The 24040-nt window shown below is 44.9% G+C and overlaps 1 protein-coding gene across 1 annotated transcript in view; it reads left to right on the top strand.

The window, feature by feature from the left end:
* SASH3 (SAM and SH3 domain containing 3) overlaps positions 1-24040 on the top strand; it is a 215233-nt gene that overhangs the window by 131136 nt on the left and 60057 nt on the right. The window contains exons 4-5 of the mRNA XM_069212942.1: positions 5849-5996; positions 14390-14547. Coding sequence (XP_069069043.1) covers positions 5849-5996; positions 14390-14547 — 306 coding nt within the window. The remainder of the gene's footprint in view (positions 1-5848; positions 5997-14389; positions 14548-24040) is intronic.

The raw sequence follows: 24040 nt of genomic DNA, 5'->3' as shown, positions 1-24040 counted from the left end.
TGCCCCACCCCCCTTTTGGAGCACTCCACATTGTTCTCTTTTAATCACCCTCTGTATGTTCTGCAATTTCAACAACATCAATTTTAATTCAGCATTCTTTCTTTTTCTCCTATATTGTGACACACCGCCAACTGTCCTAACTTCTTGGACTACCATCCACCACATATAGTGGTCAATTTGTTCTTAGCATTCAGAAACAGACCCAGCACAAAAGCAGCACCTACAGCTTTATGAGACATCTTCATCGGACAGACTATGCCCAAAAACCGCTCAAACATGCCCTTAAGCATGTATAAACAATCAGCGGGTGCCGCTCCCTTTTTTTGCTTATGATTAAAAAGTTTGGTCCAGTCAGTTTTTACTGGACATATCAGGGGGATCGTATTCAACAATGCATCCTTTGCTGTATTTAACTCTTGATCATCCTGAGGGTCCACTATCAGCCATGGTGCTTTCCCCACCAATCTCTCACTTCAGTTGGCACTATCACTCACAACATTTGGTTCACATCTACCCAGTTCGATCTGTACACTTTGAACACCATCTCTAATTCTTTACAAAACTGAGGTTCATCAAATGTTGGGTAATTACTTCTTTATGCTCATTAAGTCAGAGAGGGTCCAGGGTACGTGAACGACAACTCTACCACCGGCTGCTGGGAAGTCCCTCAGAGGGAGAAGAGCTTAAGGGGCAAATCCTCGTTATCAGCATAACTTGAGTGAGAAGAAGGGGGAGAACATGTCTACAATCACCTAGCAATTTGTCTCAAGCTTTTGAGAGTAATTGCAGGAATTCACTCTTCTGGTGCCAATGCCCTGTGGAAGAATACATGTATGCTTTAGACCAATACACAGTAGTACAATCAGCCTCCATTGTAGTTGCTGTTCTGTGAGCTAATCACATCACAGTACTCCAATGGGTGTTACCTCCTTGTGTTGCAGCCATTGGTGGCCCCGAAAGCTCTGGTCCATTTACAGGTGCAATGAAGATGCAACTTAGGTGCGCATCTGGCCCCATCAGCCGGCATGGGGAATTTGACCAACAAATGCTCCTCCCTTGCACAATCGCTCTCTTACTTCTCTTGCGGTTCAGTAACTGGAGGAATAAGTAGGGGTGAAGTGGAGCAGCTGGAGGGCAAGTTTAACTCTGTCCTCAAGGTGGCTAATTTGCTATTCCTACTCCTTATAAGTATCTTTCATACACCAGATGTGGGATTCATACTTGTGCTTGTGTGCTTCTGCATGCTATTAGTTGAAGATCGCCCAATGTTCTGTGGCTATTTTATTCTTGGGGTCTTTCAGCCTCTTCTCAAGATTTGCTAATTTCTCTATGTAAAAAATGCCATGTTCTGGAAAGGAATTCTTTCTATCCTCACTAGTGTGGCCCACCTACTCTGTTGGATTTGCATTGACCATATTGCTTTTACCTAAAGTTGGCAGTAGTCTCTTTTTGTGGTTGTGCGTTATGTTTAGGCTGTCTTGCCCCCCTCACAATTCCTTGTAGTACAATCATGGGTCTTCAGGTCTTGTGCTTGCAGCTCATCCCATTGAGGGTGGCAGGAGAGGAAACAGAAAGACACATAGGGTTCCCTTCAGTTATTACTTTTTCTAATTGATCTCATGGGGGGAAGTGAAGGTATTGCACATGCAGGAGCATTTTCATCCTTCGCAGGAATCAATGCCCTTCGAGATCCACAGTTCTTTGGACCCTGCAATTTAATACAAACCCAATCAAGTTACACACAATGACAAATGTGGCCATGGGAGTAAAACTCCAGTCAAAAATTAAAGTTAAGGGATTTATTACATACTCAAGCTCAAAGTCATGTCCACAAGACAAGGTTAAAAAGATACAGAATCACCAAGGGTTGCCCAAGGTGTTGAAATAAGTTCAAGTGACCTAACATTAACAAAACTAAGCATTTATGAAGGTGAATACATTAACTAACAGAAATATCTGTGTTACAGAAATCAGGCATTGCTCAGGGTTAGCAATCATCTGTCAATTCAATTTAGCAGAGTCACAGCCCTACAGTTGGCTGAATTGGGAGAAGACGTGTGGGACAAAACACATGCGGACAAAAGACAAAAAGTACAAAAGGCAAAAAATAATTTTGAAAGAGGTCATCTCAGGCCTCAAGCTACTAGCTTAAGTGGGCAAAAGATAGGTAAAAAGGGTAAGCATCAACATAACAGAAGCTCAATAAAGAGTCTTCAGTAGGGGATAAAAAGAATATCTCTGAGTGTCAGCAAGGCATCTCAGAAGGGCAAAGGCAGAGAGGAAATTAACCTCTCCAAAGGACACAGCATGCAGGTTTAAAGAAAAACAGCTCAGCATCTCATCTTCGGGCATCTCTATCTGATCAAAGTCCAACTGATCATCAGTATATTAAAGTTCATACAGCATTCTGATTCATCAAAGGTGACAGTCCACATTACGTTGAAGGGGCATCATCCAATAGAAATCAATCACATGACTCCAAACTACAACATCAATAAACCTTCCCAGATCTGTCATGGAATATCTTCCGTCCATGTGGCTCCACACAAGTATGACACATTTGTATATAATAGCAGTCCATATTCCAGGATGTTCTACATTCAAGGACATTGTTGCATTTTTCTCTGTGTCTAAAACAACGGGGCCTATTACCAAAGCTTGTCTTCTCATGGGAACAAAGTCTGAAAGAAAGCTCATGTTAAGGAATGAATTAGCATTTCCTGCACAGCAACGAGAAACAAAATCAGCAGGCCTCACTTAAGCTAACGCAAGTGAATTATAGTAATGTATTTAATTAATACATTTTACTAAACACATTTAATATACAAACCTATGAATTCAACATTAATAATACTTCATTAATATGCATGTTGCATTCACTTCAAACAAAAAGACTAAATGCATTTCAGTCAGGATTACGTGTAACTTCATTTCTCTATTTTTGCACATATTTAAATCATCAATCATTACAAACTCAATATAATTTCAATACATACTATTAGTCTAGATTCTAAATTACATTATAACATCAGTTTAGTCCATTTGACATTTGATTTAATTAACACATATGTCGAACTCTACCTTATAACCGAATGCCCATCAAAATAGCTTCTACTTTCGAACCATTAGTACTTTGATTAACATAAGGCATAAAACTGTCACATATTGATGACTTCTGTTACATGAGGGAGAGCTCTAAAATCTCTACTACACCTCACAGTTACATCCAATCCATCCTTGAGTTCTGCGAACCATTAGTTTACACCAGGAGAAGATCTGGAAGGTGTCAGTGTGGCTAGATTGTTGGGTCTCTTTTTCGAACACATTCATCTTTCAAGGGTATTTGCTTTGGGTCCTGAGACTCCTGCCTATCTTCTATGTTACTGCACTATTTCTAGAGCCCTTTCTCTTTGTACCATGGGATCACACTCATGCTCATTTTTCCTTCTAGTCTTCTCCCAGTCCTACCTGCTCAACCATTTTCCTTTCATTTTTCCCTTTGTTCCCTGCCCTGTGCACCATTTCGACAATACTTTAGCCACAAACAATGCAAGTCATGCAAGCGAGCAATAAACACATAGTAAACACCAGTAGACGTTTATTTAAAGGTTTAGTTTGATCTGTGCTCGTGTTTCTGCCAGTTATCAAATTCGGCGCTGGGCCATTCTCCACTCCAGTTCCCTCAGAGAAACTTTTCTTTTACTTCTGGTTCATGTGGAGTCCGGTCCAACACTTCCCTACTTCTCTTCTTGGAGTCAGTTCCTTCTTCCAGAATGCATCATCTGTTAAAAATAAAACATAACATGGTGGGAAGCCTAAAGTCTAACTAGCATTGCATGCAAAATAGCGTGCAGCAAAACAAAAAAAATAAAAAGGCATTGTGTCATTTCAACTGACCAGGGCTCCCACTCTGTTCAAGCTATGAGCTAAAACATGTAAAATTGACCTATATATACAATTTCTGTCAATACAAGTCAATGTAATAAGACCATGTTACCAAACATTATCTAATTGTGCAGATGTCAGGATATTCCCCTCTAGGAAGCACAGGACGGCCTTTATAGTAAGATATCATTCATGTACTCAATACTAACTCCATTCTTCTCACAAAATCCGACTTCTCTTGCCAGGTTTGAAAACGAAGTTACACTACTGGAAAATGTGCAATATACAACATTGAGCATTATGGGTCCTGGCCTGCTAAGGCCATGAAAGAGTTGCAATTATTACAATGTCATGGGAACCTTCAATCAAATAGTAAACAGTAAATAGTATTTCATTAACAGTGAATACATTTGTGATTACATGTACGGTCATTATTATTTTTCTTCATGAGTGTATATGAACATAAAACAAACAAAGTTTAAGTATGTTTTCACTTGGCCTAAAAAGGCCGAAACTGTTCTGGGGTTACTTGTGTTCATTTCTGGAGGGTGTCTCCCCCTGCAGTTCGGGATGGACTGTTCCCATGAAGAGTGGGGTCAGTACTGATTTACAAATGTGGCCATCCATGCATCATGGCACAGAAGATGAAAAACAATTAGTTGGAATATTACCCAGAGCGATTGCCAGTGGTTTTAACTACATTTTACATTCCTCCCGTCACCTTTGAGTATTTGGAGAATATCTCTCCCAGCAGTTCAACATGCAACCTTAGTGAGCGGTTAGAGCATCACCTGTTCTAACGTACTGAGCTTTGTTATATCAGAATGCTTTGAACCAGCTTAGCATCCTGCCTTCCATGCCCATCCTGCTGAAAGATGTAGGAGAATGTTGTGATTGATGGCATTAAAGGGTATGATAGGTTAAACAGTACAAGCATGCAGTGTTTGCCTTCATCAAAGATCCATAAGTAGTCATCCATGATCTTGAGCATAGAAATTTCAATGCTGTGACGATATCTAATTACAGACCAATGTAGTCCCAGTAACTTCTTTTCCATTGTATATTTTTCCAACGGGGCAGCTACAAATTTCTCTGTGACGTTATCCAGGATGGGTAGTCATGTACCAGGCCTGCAGTTTTGTAGGTTGTCTAGGTCAGCGTTGTGTATATATTTTTTTAAGAGGGCGAATATGGCCACTGTTAGTACATCTGGTAAATTAAGGTGAGCAAGAGTGAAAGGTATAATTTCCAGCCATTGTGCCAAGATGGCATGAGCATGTTCCTTAGCAAGGGAAGCTGGCAGTGGTTCGGGTAGTAGGGTGAAGGGATATTGCTTATAATGGCTTTTTAGGTTATAACACCCTAATTTAGTTACAATTATCTCAGTATAAATGCGTTTTCTATAATGGCAGGGATGGCTGTTCAATTATGGCTTGCCTTATTTCAATATAACATAACGTTGTTCTTGTGCCTTAAAGCTAATATGAGCATCCAATAACAAAAAAGGTCCAGTGCTAGCCACACTGCTCTTAAAACGAATTTGATTCATATCCAGTGCCTGCTTTAAAAGACTCTGTAAACACACTGAAATTGAACCAGGCCTTGCTCTCCAGAAAATAGTTGTATTTTTTCAATGATTTTAGCTGTGATTGGGTGCCCTGGAAATGAGATGAGTGGTTAGAAATGTGAATTAGTAAACTTCCCTAATGGCATTATGCACTTGTCACCACATTTTGGTGGCAAGGGCAGGTGACCACAGCTCCCCACACAGATTATTGAGCTACTTTCTTCACTTCCAAAATTTCCAAAAAATTGAGTGTTCTGTCGGTTTAACCAACGCAAGCTAATTGTTGTCTTGGCGCTTGGACATGCCCAGTTTGAGGGTTGTTATGTGATGTTTCAAAATAGCCATGAAATCGTAACATTTTCAAATAAGTCTTGCAACTTCCCATTCTTTCTGCAGGGTCAGCTAGAGCATGCAGAGCAGGGATCCTCCTCGCCAGTATCGCTGGATGACAGTCTGGAAGGACACTCACATGAGAAGATGGCGCTATGTTTTGTTGACTCAGATGACAACCCTCATACTCCTGTGAGCCGACAGACATCCAGTGGTGAGTGACAGAGAAAACGCTTGCTTTACATAAATCAACAACAGTTTCTTTAGACTTGTAACTCAGCTGAAATTGTTCATAGTTACATGATTTATTGGATATTAACACTATCTAGGGCACCATAATGTTTATGTTCAGGAAGTCGACTCTAAATCAGATAATTCGACCAACACAGGCATGCACATTTGTGTATCTTCTGTAATTAAAAAGAAATACAGGCCAAACTACATAATGGGTTAATTGCCCCAACTTGTGCCACGTCATACCCTACCCTTAACTGGGTGTCCCTAGCACAGATCGGAGCTACTTACCCAATTACAGATTTAAAAATTGCTGTCCCCAGTGCAGGCACAAACTTGAATAGTTGCACCTCATCTGGGGAGAGCACATTTTAAAGGACGGTTCGACGGTTTAAAACTGCACCCTCACCCCCCCTTTCACTGGAAGCAGACAAACTCTCAGTTGTAAGAGGGAACAGGTAATCCCCAAAAGTAGGTATAGGATGTGAACTGATCAGTCTGTGTGGGGATGTCTGGAGGTTCCCTGGAGCCACTATACCCTTCTCCTAAGGAGCACCTTCCTAGGGGGTACACTAAGGACCAAAGTGGATGTTTACATCTCGGTGTAGGAGCAGATCTACAGATGAGTAGATCTACACGTGGAAACTTACCATTGTGAATAGGACCCATGGGGCTTAATTCAGAAAGGGCCTCAGCACTCATAGCGGAGGCCCTGTAGTTGAGGAGGAGTATCCGCACTCGGGGCAAATTCTCCACAGTGAGAATTCTCATTGTGGAGATTTCACTCCGAAGTGCAGAGACTCACCCACAATGTCAGGTTCTCAACCATCAATGCGGAGGCCCTTTGTGAATCAGGCCCATAGTGTTTACCAAATTTGAGCTTATGCCCTCCCCATAATTCCCACTAAGTCCCAGGTAGTAGGTCCTGGTGACTAGAGAGCAGAGCAAGAAAGGATCATGATTTTGTGGCTAAAACTGAAATCTGGCAATTTATAAATGTACTCTTCGTTATATGATGTTTTGTTTTCTTGCTATGCTGTGCATAACTCTGCTTTATGTTTTATCTAAATAATAAATACTTAAACATGAAGTATATTAAAATTAATAAAAGACAATAGACGTCGTTGGAAGGGTTAGGGCAGGCTTCAGTGTAGCGAAAAGGATTCCTTGTTTTACTTCATTTGTTTAACTTAAAATTATTGAATTAATATAAACATAACCATTGTTATTTTAAATAGTGTAATATATTAATTAGAAATAATTAACAGTATGAATTAGTATTTATCAATATTTGGAGTAAGAGTAACATTTAGGGTTTGCACTAGGGTTTTTGATAGAGTTAACATAAGGTTTTCTTTTTTTTAAAAACATTAATGTAGTTGAATATGATTGAATTCAATCTAGCAAAATAAGTATGAAAAATTGACAGTGCCAGGTTAAGCATTAGTGTTGTGCTAAAGGTAACACATTTAATTAAAAAAAATAACTTGAACATATCTTAAATTAAATTGAGTATATATTTAACATTTGTCAAATTTGGATTGCTACTATTGTCAGTATAAATGTTCCTTACTTAAATTAATGTATTTAATTTTTAATATTTTTACTATAAAAATAAATAACTTTTTTTTGATAAGGCATCATGTAAGGACTAGGGATGAAACAATTAACTTGAATTAATTTAATTTACTTTAAATATTTTACATTTAGTTAGATATAGATAATTAGATATTTGTCACAGCTTAAGCGTAGAGTTAGGGTTTACAAAATTCTTAGGAAGGCATTTTCAAGAGTATTTTACTTATTCTTGAAGAGAAAATTGTCATGGACTGACTTATGATTTCAGTCAATGTTACCTCCTTCATTAAAACTTTATCTTCCAAAGACAATGATTGACCACCCCTTTTATGATACGAAAATCCATTCTTCTCAGAAATTGTAAACCAGCATCAACAATGTTCAGTGATAATTAGTTAATGCAGATGTTTTCTATGCCCATCTAGAAATGTTCACAATAATGACAAACGGCTCTTGCTTAGAGGCTGTGATGAAAGGAAGACCTTTCTGGAAGCCACACTGTGTGCCTAATTCACAAAGGTAAACGTACATGTTTGTGTAAATTTACAATTGTTTGCTACTCACAAAGGTATTACAAAAGACTTTCAATTGGTGACTGAGACATAAGACAACGCCGCACATTATTACTGAGTGCACTAATAATAAGGAGCTGTCACCATACACCATGTGACCGGAAATCAAATCCAATGTACAGAATTAGGAATATTGCTATACAGCACTAACAAATGTGTGTGTATTTTGATATCAATATACATTGATGGACTATAACTAGCTCCAAACTGTGGATATCAATATACATTGATGGACTATAACTAACTCCAAACTGTGGACCCAGTGGAGGTGGATATCTTACATTAAGCCTACATTTCCTATGCATACCAGGAACGTGAGGATTACATGCAACAAAATACATGAAATATTACACACATGAGCACTGAAGAAGCCCTTAATGGACAAAACATGTTGGCTTGGATTTGGCTACAAGTGGATTTTAAAGCATTGAGAAGAAGAATAAAGAATGGAGTATTTATTTCAAACTGGAGTCTTATTTCCTTTTATTTAAAGGGTGTTAACCCAGTTGGATCATGGCTTGATACTGAATGGATCCAAATTTGTGTGTGCTAGATAGAAATATTCCTAATTCACAAAGGGATATTCTGAGTAGTACCTTAACGACTACACAGTCTCTGCACAGAAAAAGATAGGACTGTCCTATCTTTTTATGTGCAGAGACTCCACAGTCGTAAAGATACTACTCGTAAAATACTTTTGTGAATAGCAAACGGTCACAAACTTACACAAAATTGTACATTTACCTTTGTGAATCAGGCCCTGTATGTATGCACCCATGTGAAATTAGTATAGTGAGAACCTGGCCAAAAGGCAGTGGAGAGCTGTACAGGGTGAATGGCAAGGAGAGAGGCAAAGAGTTATCAGACAGATAGCTATGTTGTGAGAATGGAAGAGGACTATTATTACATATCAATGCAGTGTTTCACTATAGAAGTGTATATTTAGCTCTTTCCTAAACTTGAGCAGGGTTGCAGCAGTCCTGATGGATATGCCACTGTTGTTCAAGGTCCTGGGTATATAGATGGAAAAGGCCTGTTGTCTTGTCATTCCTTTTTTGAACTTTTTTTATCTCAAATCTTTGTGTGTATCAAGAGCCACTGGAAATGGTGAACTTGTCATGTAGAAAGGTTGTAGAAAGGTTGGTCGGTCATGATGCCTTTGTAGATGATCTAACTAGTTTTGAAGATGGTGCAGCTGTGTGCCAGAGAAGAAGGCATGACAGTGGAGTTCCATCAGGGTGAGAGAATGTGATAATATTTCTTTAGGCCATTGATGGGGCACATTGCAGAATGGAGAGCACAGTCTGACCCTGGAGTAACCAGAGTTACATAGAAGATATCCTCTGGAAAGTGGTACCTGAAAACACCAGGACTATAAAGTCCAAATGTACAAAACACCTCCAAGGTTCTGGGTCCCAATTGACGGACAGTTCTTGCGAGGCTGAACCTTCAGATCTGCGTAAGACCAGTATCGGGGTAGATGTAGAGCTAGGAAGACTGATGCAGATCTGAAGCTGGCGGGACTGAAACAGCTGGTATTAATGGGGCAGAACTGAAGCTGGAAGGACAGAAGCAGAGATGGGAGTGGCAGGACTGAGAAGGAGCAGGAACAGGCAGCAGCGAAGAATCCAACAGCAGGAGTAAGCTAGATGACTTGAATGCAAGATCATACTGCTCTGAGGCCATTATGCACTTCTAGAAGAAAAACAGGAAGGGCTGGTCTCAGAACAGGCTCCATCAGACAGAGTCCGTTGTCAGAACAGCAACCACAGGACAAGAAGGTGATGTATAAATTGAAATGGTTCTGATGTCTTGTGGCTATCAAGAAACGGAGTTTGTGTTTGGTGGTCATCATAGATAGGAATTTACAAAAAGGGAAGGTGAACTTAAGCTGGAAGCTCTGAAATGTAACACAAATGGGGCTTGTTTATGAATATTTGGAGTAGTTTTTTGCCTTCTTACAAGTAATTGCTCTTACTGAATTTAGAATGTGATTATCTGCAGTAAATGAAGTGTTAATTTCCCCTTCTGTATTTCATCAAGGATGTTTTCTTTACTTTTGCACAAGTGTGATTGTACATATTTACTTGTGTATAGATTAAACTGTGTTAAACTATGCATTCGCTTTTTGCCTGCGGTAAGGTTCGGAAAAGAACCAGTTGGATTTTGGTCAGAAGATGCTTTCCAGATTTCCTACTTTAATGCTGTCAGATCTTCAGACTCTCCAGACCCCTGCTTGACGAAGAACTCCATATGCTGAGCCCCTTGGAGAGGTATCATCCTCTCTGCCTGTCCCTTTGAGATACCCTATTAAGACTTAGAAAACCTTTCTTCCAATCCCCTTCAGAAGACTCTTGATCCCTTTTTACCTATCTTTTGCCTACCATAATTAGTACTTTGGTGTCCGGAATTCCCTTTTTCCAAATTATATTTGCCCTTTTGCCCCATTTGTCTTTTTTCCACGTTTTCCACCCTACACACATATTTCCCTGATTTGTTTAACTGTAGGGTATTTCCTGAGCAATGCTTGATTTCTGTATCTCAGATATTCTTGCTGATTATATGTATTATTCTTCTTGAATGTTTAGTTTTGTTAATGTTAGCTTGCCTGAACTTATTTTGTGGTCTTGGGCAACCCTTGGCGATTATGAATCTTTATAACCTGGTCTTGCAAATTGTTCACATGATGTAGGAAGCTGACCTGGTGTCTGGTGGACACCTATGGTGTTGGCACCTTATACCAGGTCCAGGCAACCCGTATTAGTGAATGAAGACAGTGATTAGAAAATGAGGGCTCTCTAGAGGTAGCTGAGGATGAGCAGCAAACACTTATCTAGGAGACATGCAAAGCATATGAAATGCCACAATATTCACACATGAAAGAACTGCACAGGGTTAAAAAATAAAGGTACTTAATTATAGTAACACCACATGTATATATATACATGTATACATATATGTATGTATATATATACATACACAATAGTAATCAGAAATTAGCATAGAAGTAACAAGCTTTGGCAAGAATTGTAGGAAATAGTGAGGGCCCTATGGGAGGGCCAAACAATATACTAAAATAGTGCAATGCAAAGTGAAGTCCCCCACTCAAAGGCATGGAGTAGTTAGACGGGAGCTGGGAGAACTCTGGCCCCAAGAGGTGAGTACCTTAGTGACCGCGAGCGACCAAAAGAGCAGAGGTAAGAACCTGGTTTTCCCAAGGATTAACAAGAGGACTTAGAAAATGGATTGCGCAAGAACAGCACAAGACCAGAGGGAACCAAAGGTGGATTCTGGAAAAAGAGGACCTAGAGAAGAAGGGGACAGAGCACAGTCCATGATGGAGGGTCCAGTCAGGGCAGGAGCCACTACCCACCCTTCTATGGATGACGATCCGGGTCGACCGGGAACAAGAAGACCAGCTGTGGAGCCCAGGAGCTGCAGAGGAGTCCTTGGAGTAGTGCAGATGGTGTCCCACATTGGTTGTCAGGCTGCAGAAGGTCAGTGGATAGGAGAAGCACCAACAAGCCTTGGCAAATGCAAAAGGAGGCTAAAGAAAAGTCGCAAGGCTGAAGAGGACCAGCAAGATCCAGGGGACTTGCCCCTTGGAGGGAAGTCTGGGCTGACCCTCAGCAGTCGGGAGAGTCAGCAGAAGGAGTCGAAGCTCCCACAGGCAACCCACTGGCACAAGGCACAGTAAGTTGCAGAGAGGCCCAATCAGCACACCTGGAGAGAAGTTCCACGTTGCTGGAGCAGCAGAGTGTAGACTGTTCTTGGCAGGATGAAGTTCTAGAGGTCAGGCTACTCGGAACCTGAAGATTCCTTGGAGTAGGAGACAACAAGCCTTCGTTGCTGCAAGAGTCACGGTGCACAAGGATCCTGTCTTGCAAGGAGATGCAAGGTTTAACCGTCTCCCAAGTTAGACAGCGGCAAAGAGGACCCAAGGGGACCACTCCCGACCACCACCTGTGATGCAGGATCCACGCAGTTTCCAAGGAGGGCAGATGCACAGCCAGGGAAATATTGCAGTTGCTGGAAGGCGCCAGGGAAACAATGTTGTAAGGCTAGGTCATCTCGGGAGTTGCAGTCTTTCAGTTCCTGAAGTGTCCAGTTGCATTTCCAGTGTATAGAAGTAAAAGTAAATGATGCAGAAGAGTCCTGGTGGAGGCTTGTATGTCAAATCTGGGGACCCACCCTCATGGGAGTCCCTAAATAGCCCTAAAAGGGGGTTTGGTCATCTTGCACGGTGACCACCTATCAGGAGGGGTCTCTGACGTCACCTGCCTGACCTGGCCACTCAGATACTCCCAGGGGTCTCTACCCATCTTGGTTCCAAGATGACGGAATAAAGTGGCTACCTGGAGGACCTTTGGACACAACCCCTGGGGCGCTGATGGACAGGGGAGTGGTCACACCCCTTTCATTTGCCCAGTTTTGCTCCACTGCAGGGACTGGGGGTCCCAGAGCTGGCTCAAACTGGTTTATGCAAGGAGAACACCAAATGTGCCCTTCAAAGCAAACCAGTGGCTTGGGGAGGCTACCCTTCCCAAGCCTTGTAATGCCTATTTCCAAGGGAGAGGGTTTTGCCTCCCTCTCCCACAGGAAATCCTCAGTTCTGCCTTCCCCTGCCTGAGCTGGTCAAGCAGCAGGAGGGCAGAAACCTCTCTGAGGGCTGGCAGCAGGGCGGGCTGCCTAGGAAACGTTAGAAGACTGGTAGGAGCAAAACTGGGGGTCCTCCAAGAAGCCACAGAGTGCATGGAATCTTACAACCAATACTGGCAACAGTATTGGGGTATGATTCCGACATGTTTGATACCAAACATGCCCAGGTTCGTAGTTACCATTATGTAGCAGTGACATGTGTCCAGGACACGAGCAACATGGTTTCCCCGCACTAACGAAGTCCAGTGCAATGGAACTGGGGTTTGTAGGGACACTTTTGATCATGCATAGGTACCCTCATACACAGAGACCTGCACCCTGCCCTTTGGGCTAGAAGGGCCTACCATAGGGGTGACTTACAGTAACCTGGTGTAGTGAGCTGTGGTGAAAGGGTGCATGCACCTCTTCATGCAGGCTGCAATGGCAGGCCTGAAGACACATCTAGCATGGGCTCCCATGGGTGGCATAATACATGCTATAGCCCTTGGGGACCCCTGGTGTTCAAATGCCCTGGCTACCTAAGTACCATATACAGGGGACTTATAAGGAGACAACAGTATGACAGTTGTGGAGTGCACAAAGGTCCTAAGTAACCAAATTTGGAGGGAGAGAGCACAATCACTGGGTTCCTGGTTATCAGGATCCCAGTGAAGCCTGTCTAAGCACACTGATATCTTGCAAAAAGTGAGGGTAGCCATGCCAAAAAGAGGGTACTTTCCTACACATGACTTTGAGCTTGAGTCTGTAATAAATCCCTTAACTCTCTTCCTGACTGGAGTTTTCTATCCGTGGCCACATTGGTCATGGTGTTCAAGTTAATTTGGTTTGCATTGGAATTGTGTTAATGGCTCTTCCACACCCTATTGCAGGGTCCAAAGATTCATCAATCTCACAGAGCATTTATTCCTGTAAAGGATAAAATGCTCTGACAGAAGCACCTTGTCAACCCTCCAGAATATCCTGCCCTTTGGCTAAGGACCATAGGGACCTAGCTAAATGTAGTGATCCAGCACCATCTAAGGGGGTTATTCTAACTTTGGAGGAGTGTTAATCCGTCCCAAAAGTGACGGTAAAGTGACGGATATACCACCAGCCGTATTATGAGTTCCATAGGATATAATGGACTCGTAATACGGCTGGTGGTAAATCCGTCACTTTTCCGTCACTTTTGGGACGGATTAACACCTCCTCCAAAGTTAGAATAACCCCCTAAGTGCCTTACTGCAGACAAGCACTCAGAATCTTGTAGGCAAAGGGGACAATTCTTGTCATTTATTTAGAAATCCACATCTTCTGAATGCAGCTTAGTGCTCCTATACCCTGTCTCAACCTTTGATGTCTGCACCTCTTTACATCACCATACTGTGACACTGAGTGATTCAAATCATGGTGTGCTGAATAAAGGGCTGCAGTGAGGATGTGAGGTGTATAGTTGGTCACAGTGAATTCTTGTCTTCTACAGGGCAAAATAATGAATATTTCACACAGGTTTTTGTGTTGTGGAGACCCTTTATAATATTAATGTGTGCAGGACAATAATTAAAATGTGTGACTTCCTATGCAGGCAGTGAAGTGTTCAGCCCAACATACATGACGAGCAACAGAGACAGCATGAGGATGGAAGATGTGGCACCTCCATACACAGGGCCGTTCTGCGGCAAAGCTCGTGTCCACACAGACTTTACCCCTAGTCCTTACGACAAGGACTCCCTCAAACTCAGGGTACGTATTTATGTTTTTTATGTGGAAAACAGATTTTAGGATATGAATATCACATCAGATTTGGCAAAATTTAGGAAGCATGGGGTAGGGCCTAAATAAATGCACAAGCTTGACTAATTAATCTATTGAATTGTTAAATGTTTGTGACTATAGAGATGGTATGCAAAGGGGGCGTAGGAAATGTAATGCCTTCACCAGTGGTGTAAGACAGGCCCCTGCAGCTCCCACAGTACGGGGGCGGTTCCTGAGCTCCAGGGGGGTGCCCTCAACACAGTACATAGTGCACGGGCGGCAGGACCCTAACTGGGTCAAGGGCGGTGGGGGAACTGGAGTGGGCGCCCTCCAGATACTTCGCAGGGAGCCCCCCTCAAGTTTAGTTAGGCCACTGGCTTCCATTATTATACCATAGCTCTGAACCTTCCTACGTCCACACCACATGTGAGTAGTTTAGCCAGACTAAGTTTTACTATTAGCGATGTGGGAATTGCTGTCCTGTTTATCCTGTTATAAACGCAGGAGAAGTCCCAGAATTTAAAGCAAATCTTGAGAGCCCTGTTGTGCTGCCTGTCTGATTTATAAGCGGGTACCTAGCATAAAAGAGCAAATATGCCAAAAGATTGTATTTGTAAGAATTTTAAACACCACCCCACTCTACACACTAAACTTATTTTAACATTTCTGAAATGAATTTCCTGAAATTTGCTGGCCTCCACTAATGAACTGTGCATCCGGCCAGTTACCATTGCTTATGACACACTGTGCTACAGAGCCACCCACTGGAAAAGACCAAGGTACTCTTTGAGAATTTGGTTACTACTTGGGAATTTGGAAAGGTTTAATGCCCAAAGGCAACTTAGGGCCTGATTTAGTGTTTGGCGGATTGTCCCACCACCTGCCCGTCCACCTTATTACATATTTATACTTTTTTTGCGCCACATTACCATCATTTTTTTGACGCAAAAGCGGCACAAACTTACAAAATATAATTGTATTTTGAAAGTTTGCACCACTTTTGCGTAAAAAAACGACGGTAATGTGGCGCAAAAAAAAAGTATAAATCGGGGCCTTAGTGTGTACTCATATCTGCACAAAACTTTACAAATTTAGATGAATATCCATTATGTAAAGCACTGAGCACATCAAATCCTTAAAGGTATTAAAAGGCTTGTCAAGGTGTATTACACACCGCTTAGCATCAATTAACAGACAACAGAAAACGAGAAGGCATTTGTAGCATTGGGTGGACCTAAAATAGCCTTTACCTCAAGGCACCAATGAGCTGCCTGAGGACGATCCCGAGTGAGACTTGAGGCATTTCCACTTGAGGCTTGCAGTGTAATCTAGGTGGTTGCTTGCAGGGTTGAAAGGGCTGCCCATCCAACCTTGAAGGTGTCTCATCCAGTAGACTTTGCTTAGTGTTAAGAGCCAACTTAGAAACCAATGTCAACTCTGGCAACTTTTTTAAATGTTCTCTACATTGAGAAGTCTGTGACTAGAATGGAGTCAGGGAGCCACGAGGGGAAGGTTGAGTCTTGCCGCGCCAGTCTAATCTAAGAGCAGCCTACTAGCCTGCTGCCACTGGCAAAATGCAAGAGAGGTGTGTACAATGGTTAGCCTGGCCCTGCCAGTGCCCTTCAAGCAAAGAAGCACTACTTTGAGTTTAGCAAGGTGATAGAACTCAATAATACATGTGTGCACTATATGCTCATGTCACAGAAGACCTTTACATGGCAATTAGCCATTCCCGTATTAGGTAATGGCCTCATAGGATTACTTTGATGGCTGCTGACTGGAGAACATAGAACGCACAATGCTGGGGGGATGCACCAGGGGTGTAGCTTGGTCAGTAAGATTTGGGGGTGGGGTGAGCTTCAGATTTTCTAACAATAATATGTTAGAATACATGATACCACAACCAGGGCGCATGAGAGAGTCTTAAGGGGCAGTGAAAAGGGAGAGGAACGAGGATTGATAGGAATAGTAAGTTAGAGAAATCACAATATTTTGTAAAATAACCAACGTTTTTTAAGACTTTCAAAACTGAGAAATGGATAGAGTGTGCATGCCTTTTCTTCTGTGAGTGTGTAAAAGGTCCTGGAGAAATCTGATAGACACCTCAGCAAACCCGACTAAGCACACCTATACCCAACTATTTCAATGAAAATACATTTATTAACACCCCAAACACCCTCTGAAGCTACATCACCGGGGTCTCATCGATCTTTGCTTCAGCTGCAGCAGGTTGTATTCTTCCACTGCAGGCAAAGTGACAGGCGAACCTCCAGCAACGTGGATCATCATGGAAACTAGGAACAGCAGCATAGAGGGAGACTCGATGGAGGGTGCAGGGTTCAGGTGGGAGGCAGTGTGTTGGCAACTGTGCTTTCCACCCTGAGGGCAAGGCCAGGTATTATTAACGTGGATCAAACGTAGTGCTTTATAAGTTGTGAGACAATGTGCATACTGGCACAGTTTCTGTAGTTCCTTCAGTGTGGAATACACTGCTATAAACCGGTCTTCATATCTTGCCGTAATTTGTATCGGGACATAAACACTCAACACCCTTCTCAATAGTGTAAAAGGCCATTTATTAGGACAGGCTTGCTTCATAACATAACATTAACATAATTGGAACTTGATTGAACACTTTCTTCTTTTCTCTTTGAACTCCCCTCTCTTCCAATCTCACTTCCTTCTCAACGTCTCTATTCACCCAGCATCCCCTTCCATTCTCACATGCATCACCCTTTTGCATTTGTCTCATGCCTGAAAACAGGCATCCCACGCTGTCATCCTTCACCTGCTTCGTTTTCCCCGGTGGAAGGTTGGCCGTGCCTGCATCTGACCCTTCACTCTCCCCATGTACTGGCTGCACTAGCAAGCTGCCCTAACCCTGGCATACACACTGTATACACCCCTCTCCCCCAACCCCCATCCCCAGTTCCTCCTTATCACTCAAACACTTACCACCCTTGCTGTCATCCTTTAGGGTGGGTGGGCAGCCAACCTTGACTGCAGCACGACAAGCTGCGGAAGAGGCCGATCCCCTTTCCCGCCCCTCCTTATAAACTCCCATAGCTCCCTCCCCTTCCTCCGCCCCCAGCCTATCCTGCCCCAGGCCATCTCCTTCTGGCCCAAAGCTTCCTGTAGAGAGACTGAACTGCGCGCATCTCTCCACTGGGCCCTCCATTGGGACATAAGCACTCAACACCCTTCTCAGTAGTGTAAAAGGCCATTTATTAGGGTAGGCTTGCTTCATAACATAACATTAACATAACTGGAACATGATTGAACACTTTCTTCTTTTCTCTTTGAACTCCCCTGTCTTTCAATCTCACTTCCTTCCCCACTTCTCTGTTCACCCAGCATCCCCTTCCATTCTCTCACGCATCACACTTTTGCATTCGTCTCCTGCCTGAAAGCAGGCATCCCACTCTGTCATCATTCACCTGCTTCTTTTTCTCCAGTGGAAAGGTGGCCAGGCCTGCATCTGACCCTCCACCTTCCCCATCTACTGCCACCCAGCATAAACCCTTTAGGTGTTTTTCTGCCCCACCAACAAACCTTCTGCAACTCGAAAATAAAACAGGCTCACTCCACCACAGCTTCTCTCCCCACACATTAGTCAACAAAAAAACCAATTCCATCATGTAATGCACATTCCCCATTTCCAACAAAAGTACCCCATCATCTCTGAAAAGCCCCTGTTCACTTTCCTTATTCCTTTCGTGCGTCAACACTTTGATATCCTGTGTCCCACAGAACACCCGCATAGCCCGATTGAGCTTTCTCCTGGCCCGTTCAACGGCCCTGTGCTTCAAGACTCTTCTTCATTTCCTTCTGGGCAGAAACTCTGTCCATACCACACAAGTCACATGCATACTGTGCTTCAGTAATTCCAGATCCCTCTGCATGTGTTGCAGTAGGGTGAGCTCCGATAATCAAACCAGATCATTTTCCCCTAGATGCAATACCAAAACATCAGGACAACCCCATGCCGGCAACACTGCAGTTATAAAAGGAAGCAAACTGCCCCACCTCATGCTGCTCTTCCCCCACCACAACACCTCATGCCTGCTACTCGGAAGCCCCAGTGATCATCAATAGACTTGCTTTTAAGCATATTTTGCAGCCCAGTGAATAAACGAATGTCCAACCAGCCATGTCACTGCTTTTGCTTTCTACGGGTCGTACACACAACCTAGAAGAATAAACATATGTCAGCGTAAGACAGAACCTGCTCCCCGCTGTATAAAATGTCCTGTCCCTGGAAAATACTCCCTCTCAATCCCTCACATATCTCTCTCAACACTTCGACCGCATTCTCACAGTGCGCGTGATTCGGTCCCAGTCCCAACCTAAATTGGGCCACACCAATCCAGAACGAATGAGTTCCAAAATTACCTGGCTGCCTTCCAATACGCTTCAAAGCCATTCTCATCACAGCTAACAACTGGAAAGCCATAAGCTTCTTCCCGTTCCTATGACAGAAAACAGCCCCTCCCTGCTCAGAAACGTGCTTCATGGAAAGAGTCCCATTCTTGAACGAGACATGCTTTCCCCCACCCCCTTTATCCAACCATATCCATTTCCCCTTCCCCAACAGGTCCGTTTTTAAGCGCCTCAACCAGATGCCCAAACGAACACCCTGCCTCCGCACATCCTCCTTCCGAATTCCACAACCTTTACCTACGCCTAGCAACTCAGACACTCGGAAAGCCCCAAAAACATCCATATCATACACAAACGAAAAAGTGCTACTTCATACGCATCCGCACAACAAACCGGCAACACATGTAACAGTTGTACCAATAGGTCAAACGTAATAGCCTCACACACCACCCCACCTGACTCTGATCGTGCCCTGCCCCACCCTTTCAACATTTTCACCAAAATGTCATCCTTTGCAGGGTCCCTGCCAAAAAACAACTTCCCATAAAAAGACACACCTGCCAGCTTGCCCCCAGTTGTGGCTGGCGACAAACCCTTGTGAATCAGGAACAGCACAAAACACCCCACTTGCGCTTCAAGCACACCCATCCCTTGCCACCAGAAATGCTCTCCATCCACCGCAAAATCCTGAAATTCCAACCATGCTAGGCGGTAATTCCACAGAGTGGATTCAGCTAGCGACATCTCCACCAGTTTCATGACCATCACACCCCCCACTCCCAAATGTCTGCTGAGACCGCAGTCTTGTGCTTTTCTGCGCCCGGTGCCAATGCGCGGAAACGCTGCCACTGCGAATGAGACAGGGAATCTGCGATAGAATTGTTGATCCCAGGAATGTATGCAGCCTTAAAAATGATGTTCAAAGACAAACAGCATAACATGTATCTTCGCAAAAGGAGCAGCACCTAAGATCCCTGACCTCTGTCTATTCACCAGATCAACCACTGTCAAGTTGTCAACGTGAAACATTATGGTCCTGTTTGCCAACTTGTCACCCCACCCTACCAAAGCCAGCAATAGTGGGAAGAATTCCAGAAACGTAATGCTCCTGCCCTGGTTTAACCAGTGTGCTGGCCAATGTTCCACACACCACCGTCCATCCCAAAAAAGGCCAAAACCGGAGGCCCCTGCCTCATCCAAAACAATCTCCACATGCCACACTGTGTCCTCTTCCTGAAAAGCCATGGAAACTCCATTAAACTGTGTCAGGAAAAGCTCCCACATTCTGATGTCCTCCCTCAAACCTACCGTCAGCTGAATCCTGTGATGAGGAAGAGATGCTCTAGACATCGCCAGCCCCATGCATCTACAAAAAGGTCCTACCTCCCGAACCACCCTACATGCAAAGTTAAGGAAGCCCAGGAGCTGTTGTGCCACATGCAGTTATATCCTCCATCTCAACCTGATCTGTCGCAAGAATTGCAGGATTTCAGCAACCTTGTCCACAGGCAAACATGCCATGAATGCCACTGTGTCCAGCTCAATGTCCAAAAATGACAACACGCAACTAATGCCCTCTGTCTTTTCAGGGGCCACAGGCACCCCAAACTCCTGCGGCAAGCTCTCAAAACACTGCAAGGCCTTCCCACACGCTCCGGAAAGTGGTGCTCCCACAAAAAGAAAGTCATCCAGATAGTGTGACACCGTCTAATGCCCAGTCACCTGCACAAAAACCCACTGTAAGAAGGCACTGAAAGTTTCAACCAATGCACAAGAAATTGCGCACCCCAGGGGCAGCACTCTGTCCACGTAAATAGCCCCTCCCAACTGCATTCCCAGCAAAGAAAAATGCTCAGGGTGAATAGGAAGCAGCCGGAAAGCTGCCTTGATGTCACACTAGGCCAATTCCGCGACACTACTGTATCCCCTTATAAGCCGGATAGCGTCATCCACTTTGGTATCTTCTGGTGAAATAAAATCATTTACTGATGCCCCTTCTGGCCATGACAAATGGTGTACCAAACAAAACTCCCCCTTTGCCTTCTTGGGGACCACACCCAAAGGTGAGACCATAAGATCATCCATGGGCCACCCGCAAAAAGGGCCCGCAATTCTACCCTCTGACACCTCCTTGGCCAATTTTGTCACTACCACGTCAGGCATGGCCAATGCCGACTGCAAGTTCTCTGCCCATCTCCTCACCCGCGGTCGTTGGTACCCTACTCAAAAACCCTGTCTGAAACCCCATTCCAATTTGAACGCCATGTCCGTATCTGGGTACATGCACAACCAGGGCTGCAACCCATCGAACTTATTTGGAGTAGGCGCCCTTCGGCCCAGGAGCACCTTGGCCTCCTCTGCCTCTGAAAGATCTCCACTGCTTCACCAGACTGGCCAAGGAAAAACATTGTGTTAATGGATGCTTCCCCCCCACATTTGGAACATTCATGCTTGAAGTTGCAAGGGTGCCTGGAGCAAAACCCCTTGTTGAAGTTCCAGCATGCTCCTGAGTTAGGCAGTAGTGTTCTTGGCACCTGGCCTGTCCCGGCCGGAGCAGGACACCACTGAAAAGGCCTATAGATCACCAGAAGGCCACTAGCTATATGGGTGGATGCAGCACACTACGAAGAAGCCATCCACTGCATCCATAACTCCGGGTCCACGTCCCCCCACGGTTTTTCAGGATTAACACTCACTCTGGCTCGGAACTCCTCATCATAGTTCAACCATGCAAAGCCTCCAAAATGCATTTGGGCCTTGCGAATGATGTCCATGTACTTAAACATGGCAATGGCTCTGTCTGTGTGTTTTTCGCAGTAAATATTAGCATATATCAGGAATGACGCAGTCCAATTATCCATAGTGATAGGTACCCGAGGCCTACGCGCCAGTTCCCACTCCTCCGCCTTAGAGCCTTCCTTAGCCTGAATGTCTCTATGTAGGAGCCGAAATACGTCAACATACTCATGCTTCCAGATCCAAGCCTTCGTCTTCTCCGCCACGTGAGACCCCAGTGGCATTGCTAAACCCATGTAGGGGAGCCGCTTCTTATGGCTATTCCCCTCCTTAACATCCCTTTCTTGTTCCCCCATCACTCCCTGTGGTGTCGAAACCTTCTCTGCCTCTTGCTCTTTTTCACTTGCAGATACCGCACTGGTACCAGGTGTGCCATATACTGATTCATCCCCCACTCCAATGGACTTATATTAGGCCGCACCAGCCTTGCCCCTCCACTCGCCCCACAGTGACCACCAGTCTCCCTTACCTTGTACTCCGTGAGCCTGAGTACTCCCCTCCAACAAGACCTTGGCCCGACACCTCCCGTGCATGACACCTCCCGCGCCAGTCTTTGATGCCTGCAAAACAGGAAAAGAAGATGGAATTGCGCCGCTCCTGCGCCCCGTTCCCCTCCCTGGGTCCACGCTCACCTCCTTGTCGCGTATCTCCCCTTCTTCCCATTCCTCCAGCTCTTCGTCATAGTCCAACTCAACCACATCGTCCTTGTCCATACCCCATTCATCATTCTCAACCTCAACATCCACTGCATCATGCTCGCAGACCGTCATGTGACCCCCATGGCGTCTGCCATCTGCGTATTACATGCAGTCCCGTGGTGTAGAGAAGGACGCCAAAGACCCCTCTATTGCTTCGGGCCAACATCCAGGGGCTGTGATGCGCCCCGTTGGCTTCTCCACCTTTCTGCCAAACTCTGCTGCTGGTGTTGACTCCCTGCGCCACACCTGACCGAATGCGTCATGTGCGCTTGTCGCACTGCCTGCACTACCGGCGGCACCAGCCTCCAGCTCCCTACCCTGTTCTTCTGCCGGGACACATACCCAATTCCCGCGCCCGAAACCACGCCCCCTGGGTACCTCACTGACCCCCCCCGACTTTCTCTTTGCCTGCCTGCCTGGCCTGCCCCTCTGCCTCACCCCTTTCTTTACAAAGCAGCACCCATCGCTCTTCTGTCTACACCACTTTCTTCCTCAGCTCCTGTATCCTGGCCTCAATGTCCACTGCTGACCAGTCAGTGGTGGGCTGCTGCTGAAACCCCTCCCTTGGCCAACCACACCTGACTCTGCCTGCTTCCTATTGGGTCCCCATGCACCCAGGTATCCCTTTCCTGCCAGCATTGCTAGGCTGGCCGGCCACTGAAAGGTGCAGGGGCAGCTCCATGCCCTCAGGCCCACCAGGCCTCTGCACCTCATCAGGGCTGGTAAGCCCTACAGGCAGGCCTTGAGCACTGGGCCCAGGTGCATTCCCAGCTGCCTCCTCTGGCTGCCCCACCCCCACCTGCTCTTGCCGGGCTTCAGGCTCCCCCAGTGCCCCACTAACTATTTTGGGCCCCGGGGAGGGCGGACCTGCAGAGTCCCTGCCCCCCCTCTAGATTTCTTTCTCCACCCTGGCTGGTGAGCGGCAGGTGGCAACCGCCGCTGCAACACTGTGTGTGGCAATGCGTGTCCCATGCTGCATCCCCACCCAGGCCTGTTTGAGTACACAAGGTCTGAGGAGGTCGCTACAGCCGGTTTCGCCTAACACGCGAAGCTCGGCTTGTACGGCCTCCGCGTCATGCGTCGTGGCCATCCCTTACCTAAAATCAATGCCCCCCAGGGATCAACTCCAACCTTAACTGCAGCGCGACAAGTTGCGGAAGAGGCCTATTCCCTTTCCCGCCCCTCTTTATAAACTCCCTTAGCTCCCTCCCCTTCCTCCCCCACCCCCCAGCGTATCCTGCCCCAGACCATCTCCTTCCGGTCCCGAAGTTTCCCGTGGAGAGACTGGACTGCCTCCATCTCTCGACGGGGCCCTCCATGGTACCATTGCTAAGTTTAACTGCTCTTACGGTGGTGTTTGTATACTGTGTAAACAGCCTTAGCAACAATACCTTACATATTGGCTGAAATGTGGAACTGTTTGAACAATGGTGCATTGCGTACTGGAGGAGAATAAGGTAACAGGCATTGCAGTAGTGTTTTCACACCTTGCAAACATTTAATTTGCCGCTACTAAGCTAGTATACTAATGCCATGCCTAATATGTGGAGCCCAACTGCTAAGGCAATTTACACGTTTCACAATATGGAAAGCATCTTTACTACGCA

Source organism: Pleurodeles waltl, chromosome 2_1 (assembly GCF_031143425.1).
Source record: "Pleurodeles waltl isolate 20211129_DDA chromosome 2_1, aPleWal1.hap1.20221129, whole genome shotgun sequence".
Classification (NCBI taxonomy): Eukaryota; Metazoa; Chordata; class Amphibia; order Caudata; family Salamandridae; genus Pleurodeles; species Pleurodeles waltl.
The sequence above is the reverse complement of the archived record's forward strand: the minus strand, read 5'-3'. Positions and strand labels throughout refer to the sequence as shown.